The sequence below is a fragment of the Vigna radiata genome, chromosome 5 (genome assembly GCF_000741045.1).
Source record: "Vigna radiata var. radiata cultivar VC1973A chromosome 5, Vradiata_ver6, whole genome shotgun sequence".
In the NCBI taxonomy this organism is placed as follows: domain Eukaryota; kingdom Viridiplantae; phylum Streptophyta; class Magnoliopsida; order Fabales; family Fabaceae; genus Vigna; species Vigna radiata.
In genome coordinates this window covers 22,292,306-22,300,026 of record NC_028355.1, presented here as the reverse complement: position 1 = coordinate 22,300,026, position 7,721 = coordinate 22,292,306, and the positions used below count along the sequence as shown (strand labels likewise).

General features: G+C 31.1%; 1 protein-coding gene across 3 annotated transcripts; it reads left to right on the top strand.

The window, feature by feature from the left end:
* Positions 1-1,876: 1,876 nt before the first annotated feature.
* On the top strand, positions 1,877-6,537 carry LOC106759932 (transcriptional regulator ATRX). Of its 3 annotated transcripts, XM_014643327.2 has the most exons (12): positions 1,883-2,320; positions 2,408-2,614; positions 2,710-2,764; positions 2,857-2,956; positions 3,037-3,229; positions 3,472-3,525; positions 3,610-3,752; positions 4,161-4,743; positions 4,923-5,037; positions 5,158-5,207; positions 5,396-5,539; positions 6,157-6,537. In XM_014643327.2, exons 1-12 carry the CDS (start codon positions 1,982-1,984, stop codon positions 6,385-6,387), a joined length of 2,214 nt encoding a protein of 737 aa, XP_014498813.1. In that variant the 5' UTR covers positions 1,883-1,981; the 3' UTR covers positions 6,388-6,537. The 3 variants fall into 3 exon arrangements, with proteins under 3 accessions (XP_014498811.1, XP_014498812.1, XP_014498813.1); XM_014643325.2 differs by having other exon boundaries at positions 1,877-2,614; XM_014643326.2 differs by having other exon boundaries at positions 1,882-2,614; positions 4,926-5,037.
* Positions 6,538-7,721: the final 1,184 nt, after the last annotated feature.

Here is a 7,721-nt window from a genome sequence, read left to right as displayed (position 1 = left end):
AAATTATATTAAAATGGAATTGGAGTTGTTACTTTAAATTAGAAAAAAAAAAACTGAGAGAAATATATTTAAATTAATAGGGCCTTGTAAGAAAAAAGTTCCAATTACATTTTTTTAAATAATAATTTTATATTATTTTTAACATTGTGATTGTAACAAATTTTAAGAATACTGTCATAGTAATCATAAAATTACTTGTTATAAATATTATAAATTAAGAATTATCGAATCATATTAAAATAAAATAATAGTGGTTTATAATAAGTTGTAATTTAAATGAATAGTTTGTAATAAAATATTATAATTATTTTAATGTACTCAATGATGATAACATTGTACAATGTGAAATTATATTGTTTGAGTGTTTGACATGTGTAATATTTAGAAACTGAATAAAAAAGTATAAATTATTTATCGAAACACATACATAATTAGAGTTAAAAAACATTCATATTAGTTAGGTTACTTCATTGATATAAATAAATAACCTATTAAGATGATATTAATTGTAGAGATATATGTCTATAAATCGTGAGATATAACATTGGTATCGTAGAAAGTGATGATATTAATCCATTATTCTGATGTCTAAATATTCATTAGTTTTATTTTCTGAGATCAAAATATTGTATGATCTATTAGTGAAACTTTTAAATTGATTGACACACTTTTTAAATAATAGTTTAAATCTACCAAATACGAAAGAAAATACAAATCTAACATGGTCAGAATGGACAGGTTTAATAATTAAAAATATTTTATTTATAATAATTTTACTAACAATTTTTAAAAAGATATCCACTTTACGTGAGCAAATGCAATTCCAACAATTCCATATAAAGATCCAACAAGGCAAAAGATTTATGGCAACAATTTTTCCTCAAACAAAACACCACAAATGACCTTACGGGAGTTTAACAATATAATTTTTAAATTGAAAATTCTCATAAAAATAAAGTTGAAAACTAAACTGGAAAGAATAAATATTAAGATCTAAAATAGAAAAATATAATGGAATTCATTGAAAACTAGGAAAAAATAACAGAAAATCTAATTGAATTTGTTGCAAGTTGTAAGCAATAAAGATTCTTAAATCTTATTGATGTCCTTGGTGGATTTTTAATTGTTAGACAACTAAATGTAACATTAAATAGTGAAAGTTTAGTGTTCGTACAAGTTATCAAACGAATAAAAATGAAAACTATATGTCAACTTGTAGTTTAAATGCTTCGTTTTGGGTATTCAATTACAACATTTATAATATTTAAAATAAAAATTCTAAAGAAAGTCACTGGATTCGAAAACTGAGAAACTATAACTCTTTTCTTTTTTAATTTCAAATTTAGAAGAAAAACTAAGACTTAAGACCAATTTTGTAAATAAGAAATTTTAATTTAAAAATAAAATAGGCCATGATAAAACATATGATATAAAAATAAATGATTGGTTTTAATATTTTATTTAAAAAAATTAATTTTGTCTTTAAACATCAATGTTATAATTATATCATCTTCTTAAAATTTAAATAAAGTTATATGTCACTTTCTATAAATCATTTTAAATTAAACTAAATCGAGTTTGTTATACTAGTTTGTAAAACACATTTCGCCTTTGTAATTACAGGGATTAAACATATATTTATTTTTAAAAAAAGGAAAAAAGATTTCTAGCTTTTCTTGAGGAACAATTTATAACTTTTTTTTTATAAGAAATAGATATAGTAAAAAAAAATAAAAAAAAATGTTCTTTTCCTAAACAAATAGACAACAAGTTTGTATTACGTAAGAAATTAAAAAACATAAGAAATTACGAAGGGGTGATATCCCTTGGCGCCTTTTCCTAATTTCGAAAGTGTTTGCCGCCATTTCATTAGGGTATAATGATGCAACGACCCCTCTTTATTTGCAGAGTCTTGCGGCTTTCGTTTCCAAAGCAAAGATCCTGATTCAACAAAACTCTGAAACTCAGTTCAGAATCATCCATGGAGAGCGACGACGACCTTGCGATATTGCCTTCATCTCCCGTCCTCGAACGAAAGCTGAAGCGTTTGAAGAAAGCAAGTAAGCTTCCCGAACCTTCTTATCCTCCATCCTCGCCTGCTGTTTCTTATGAATCCAGAAAATGCGAAAAACACTTCACGGTGTCAAACGGAGGATTTGGGTCCGATCATGAAGATCAGGTGCCAAGTCCTAGTCCAGGTCCTCGGTCCGGCTTTCCAAGTGGCGTAACCGTCAAAGATGATGATTTGGGCGCGAAGAGGGTTCTCGATTTTGATTCTGTAATTCAGGAACACGAAAAGGTCGATGGTGAGAGTCAAGAGGTTAGGGATTTTGATTCTGTAATTCAGGAACACGAAAAGGTTGGTGGTGAGAGTCAAGAGGTTAGGGATTTTGATTCTGTATTTCAGGAACACGGAAAGGTTGTTGGTGAGAGTCAAGAGGTTAGGGATCTGAAGGCCGGCAATGATTTTATGGCTTTGAATACCGACGAAGTAGAGAGGAAACGACGTAGTTTAACTGACATGCCAGAGAAGAAAAAGAAGAGGATTGTCAGCAGTGATGGAAGTGAAAAGAAGTCTAAAGAATCTGCCATCAACAAGAGAAAAGCCGAGAAGGTGGATTGCTGCGTTTTCCTATTTTGTTAGATCGTTTTGAGTATTGATGCGTTTAGTTTCGGAATTGCTAATTTGTGGATTTTATGATCTAACAGGAACGGCGAGAAACTATGAAAAATCTTCGAGCCGAGTCTCAAAGGCTCCTTCGAGGTACGGATTACTTTTTAAGCAATAATCGTTTTTTCGATCTAGTGGAGATTCGAGTTTTTACACGTTCTAACAGTTCGCTGTGATTTTAATAGAAACTAGAGATGCGGCTTTTAAACCTGCTCCTCTCGTTCAAAAGCCAATTTCTTTGATATTAGATAAAATTCGGCAGAGGAAATTGGAGATTTTAAAGAAGTAGGTGGATTTGCATAAATATTTTGCTTAGCACGCATTTTTAACCTTAGAAAACACACTCATGTCCACCTGCTTTTTAGATCTAGTGCTTCTTCTGAAGATGATGACGATAACCTGATGGATGAGGGGGTAGCTGATTATGTAGAAAAGGATGAACCGGAAGAAATGCCAGCTACTTGCCCTACACCCGCGAAGAGTGATTCTGGGACGTTAAATGTTGAATCTGGCGTTGCTAAAGATAATCTTTGTTCGGGAAGCATTCTTTCTCCCACAGTGAGTCAATTTATGCAGTTTATCGTGGCTTAATGTTTCATTTTGATTATGAAACGCTATTAGGTGTTTTCTTTTGCTCAACTAGGGGAGATGTAATGTTATTTTTGGTCTTGTTTTTGGGAGTGTGGCATTTGTATGTGCTATACTAAGTTTTTTTTTCCCCTAACTTATTATTAGTTTTTTTTTTTTTTTTTGTAAGTGTATGTATTTTGAATCATTTCTAAATCTCTATTGAATTTCAGGCCATGGGTTCGGAGCCTGAACATGCATTTCGAGCTCCTATTGGTGATACACAGGTTTTCCAATAGTCTGTTTTCTGGGGTCCTTGCCACTAGCTTTCGATTTTGTAGACTAATTGCTTGTTTATATGCAATTTCCAGGAACTCTTCTCTGATTCCGAAAGAAGTGAGACTAAGGAAGATGCCGTAAACGAGAAGTCAAACAATCCTTCGGAAGAAGTTTTTGCCCCATCATTGCTATCGATGAACTTGAAACTTGATTCTGCTTGTCCGGATGATGATGAGTAAGTTTTTTATTTTTCTTTTCTTGCTTTATCAAAAGATTTGCTAACGCAGACAATTCATCACATTTAATGTTTAATACTCCATTGCCAATTATTGCCATCTATGACTATGTTGCCATTACTACACTACTATGAAACTAGTGTTCTTATTTAATCTTTTCCTAATTTTGGTTCTATTAAAACCTTGAAAACACATAGAAATTAGTCAAATAACAATACGGTGTGGTCTTGTTTCTGCAAACCCTTGTTAGGAGGTGAAAGATACCAATTGATATGTAATATTGATCTGTGGATCTTTTTCTTTGGCAAAACACGACTTCTAATTGTTCCAAGTTAAGGAACTGATTAGTGGTTACTTTTGCCGCACTTTGTTCTAAAATACAAAATTTGACAACTTCTTTTCTCCAGCTCTTCTGATGAAGAGGACAACGACAAGGAGAACGTAGATCCACTTGTACATGGATCAGTTCACTTGACTTTACTGTCAAATGGGGACCCTGTTAGGGCTTTTGTTGATGAAGAAGCAGAAGAGGAGGATGACAGTGATCATGATCTACAGCGCTTCCAAGATACTGAAGGTGAAGAAGACAATGATGATGATATCGAGGAACTTAATGACATGATTGCAACTCAATGTGATGAAAAGCCAAATGATAAAGAAAAGCGTGACCAACTCCACCAACAGTGGCTTCAACAACAAGATACAGCTGGAGTGGATAGTGTTCTCCGGAAACTAAATTGTGGCTCAAAATTGAAAGAAACACCATCAGTCGAAGAGGAAGATGAGGAAAGCAGGGAAAATGAAAGTGATGATGACGATGAAGATGATGAAGCTGAAGAATATGCTGCTCCAGCAGAATCCTTGAGGGCCACTCTGAAAAAGATGAAGCAGATGATCCCACAGATGTTTTCAGATAAAGATGATAAATATGTATCATCTGATGATGAAGAGACTGAGAAGCTAGCTAGACAACGCCTCTATTATAAAACTGTGAGTTCTCACTTCTAAGTAAACCATATGAATGCTTACTGCAGTTATCGTGTCTTTTATAAATGTGCTGAAGTTTACTATAGCTGTTTTAACTTGAATTCATATAATTTGCATCTCCATGTGTACTGATATACTCATGTAACCAAATAGGAATTGATCTAGTTATTATAATGTGCTAGCAGGAAGAGAAAGCTACATTCTTTTCACCAGCTGAGGACGAAAGTAGCAAGGGTGTTTTCAGTCTCATAAAGAAATTAAATGTGCCCGATACTAAGAGAAAAGGAAGAACTACTTGTAAGTTTTATAAGTTCCATTTTCACCATATTGCAGTGAGCAAAACCTATGCAATGTATATCAATAAAGCTTCCAGGTCGTGAGAATACTAATGGTTTTTGCCATTAATCTATGTTGCAGCCATCTTTGCTATGCCAACCAGTGGACAGAACATACAAATATCATCAAAGGTTAGTTATTTTTACTCTGTTATGAAGCTATTTATCTATTAAACGCCCCTTTCTGATACATGTGTCATACTCTATATGTTTAAATACTTATCTGAACATATTTAGATCACAAAAGTGCGTTTACATTGTCTTCAATTATATATTATGTGCCAATTCTTAGTTTCTTTTTTATATTTTAAATATTGCAGTCATCTTTTGTCGGTCGGGCTTCAGATCGTTTTATGCCCACTTCTGGAAAGCATGGATCATGCAAAGTCCGATCATTTGTATTTGGTCGAGATGACAGCGACAGCAGAAGTTCGTATTTGATGTCAGAGGATTCTTCTGATGCGGTAATAACTAGCTGAAAAAAAATATGCCATAAACCTTTCTGTGGTTTTTGAAAAATTGTTGCCATTACTTCAGACTTCGGAGATATTCGTTTGAAATACATCTAGTGAAAACGTTTGTGAAATCATTTTTATACTAAAAGTTTGACTAAATTATACACGAGTATGTTTTCCTGAACTTTTCTATAAGTATCTTAAAGATAAAATGTTTTTCTAGAAAATAAATTTAGTTTATGTTAATTGTAAAATTTTGGTGAAATTAATGATATCTTTTATACATTAATTTCTTTTAGTTTAGATTTTTTTTTTTATATTCTAGGGAGATGTTTATTCATAAACACTTGTTATTTTTATAGTTTACTTTTTTTACAATATAAATAATTCTGATGGATATTATGGTAATTTTTTTATTAATGCGCATCAAACACTCTTCCAAATATTTTTGAGGTGTCTCAACGTTCTAATACTAATAATTAATCTTATGAAATTAATATTTTACAACATTTCTTTTGCATCTGTTTAGCAATTATTATTAGCATAACATAACATTAGTAATTTTGGTTGGAGTTGGTACTGATGCTAATCTGGAAGATGTGTTTCTTTCCCGATGAACTTAACAGATTCCAAGGGAAAGCCAACCACCGAAAGCGGCTTCCACCAAGTTCCAACGAAATACACAGAACCAAAATACTACCTCGAATTCTACATCTCAAGAGTCAAATGTATCTCTTTTGGATATATTAAGGAAGTCTTCCCATCTTTCAGAGCACAGTTTGCAGAATTCCAAAGTTCAACCAAAGGCATCAATATTTGATGCATTCAAGTTAGTGAAGAAGCCAACCAAGGCGTAGGCCAGAATTTGATGAAAACATCGGTTATATTCGTATGGTTAAACCTTTAATCTTTCATCGATTATCATCTAATTTACTTCGACCCTGAAATAATTGAAAAAAGATAAATTCAGCGTATGTGAAATAATGGGAAATTTTTGTTTATTTTTTTGTTCTGTAAAATTCTGTTTTGCTTTTATATTTGTCATTCTTAAATGAAAATTCTGTTTCAATTTATTTGTTAATTTAGAAGTTTTAAGTAGTATCAATTAAAGTTTTTAGTTTTATTTAATTTTAAATATTTGAACTAGATGATTAATAAGGTAGATAGCATTAGAAAGATGAAAACAAATTTAACTTATAGGTTCCATGAGTATTTCGTGTTATCTTTTCAAATGCATAGAAGAAAAGGAAACATGATATTTTTCAATTTTTAATGTGCCAAAAGCAATGCTCCATCACAAGGAGCAAAAGTAGTAATTGTCACAAAATATTGGAGACTTCTTCCTTTCATGCGCTGACACAAACGTTGTTATCGGTTCGTAACATCTAATACTCCCGTAGCTGTGGTTTGTATGGTTGGATTACTATTATGCTAATACTGAAATTTACAAGGAAGTCGACAACATTAACAGGAACAACACAGTATTAATCAAATTTATTTATAATTTAAGAAGGCCAATAATCTTTTATTGTTTCACATGCTTTGAGTACAGTGCACCGTCGTTGCATACATGCAAATTCCCAAACCAACATCTGGCTGGAGGTTCGAGGTTGAAAATGAAATGAAATGGGTAAGGTTGAACTAAAGGATAAGATTAGATTAACAATTTAGTTTTTAAAATTATGTTATCTATTAATTTTTAAATCAATAAATCTTCTGAAAATTTCTATTTTAGATTTAAAGTCTTCCTAATTACTAAACATATATTATTACCATTATCCCTTAAATTTTGGATTAGCAATTAAAGCGAGAAACATAATTGTTTTTTAAAAAATATTTTTAAATAGTCATTATTTTAAATGAAGTACTTTATTATTCACCTTTTATTCAACTACAGATATTTTTATAGAAAAATAAATTTTCAAAATGCTGAAATTTATTTAAAAGATTACAAGTTTTCCCTCAAAAAGTTTGGTCTAACTCTTAACTATGACAATTACTTTTCCTAAAAAATCCATGAATAAAAAAGACTATTATTTTTACCTATTACAAAGTTATAGTATTACAAAAATACTTTTTTACTTAAAATTGAAATGCTGATTGAATGACTTTAATAATGATTTTTAACATTGTTTTTGTTACACATTAAACTTTCAATTAGTTAAAAATAACCTAGTTTATTTCAATTAAA

What these genes read in the sequence shown, in the direction of transcription:
- LOC106759932 (XM_014643325.2), top strand. Translation starts at nt 1,982, where the DNA reads ATGGAGAGCGACGACGACCTTGCGATATTGCCTTCATCTCCCGTCCTC. An exon ending in ACAAGAGAAAAGCCGAGAAG is followed by an intron (nt 2,615 to 2,709) that starts GTGGATTGCTGC and finishes ATGATCTAACAG; the next exon opens with GAACGGCGAGAAACTATGAA. An exon ending in CAGAGGATTCTTCTGATGCG is followed by an intron (nt 5,540 to 6,156) that starts GTAATAACTAGC and finishes TGAACTTAACAG; the next exon opens with ATTCCAAGGGAAAGCCAACC.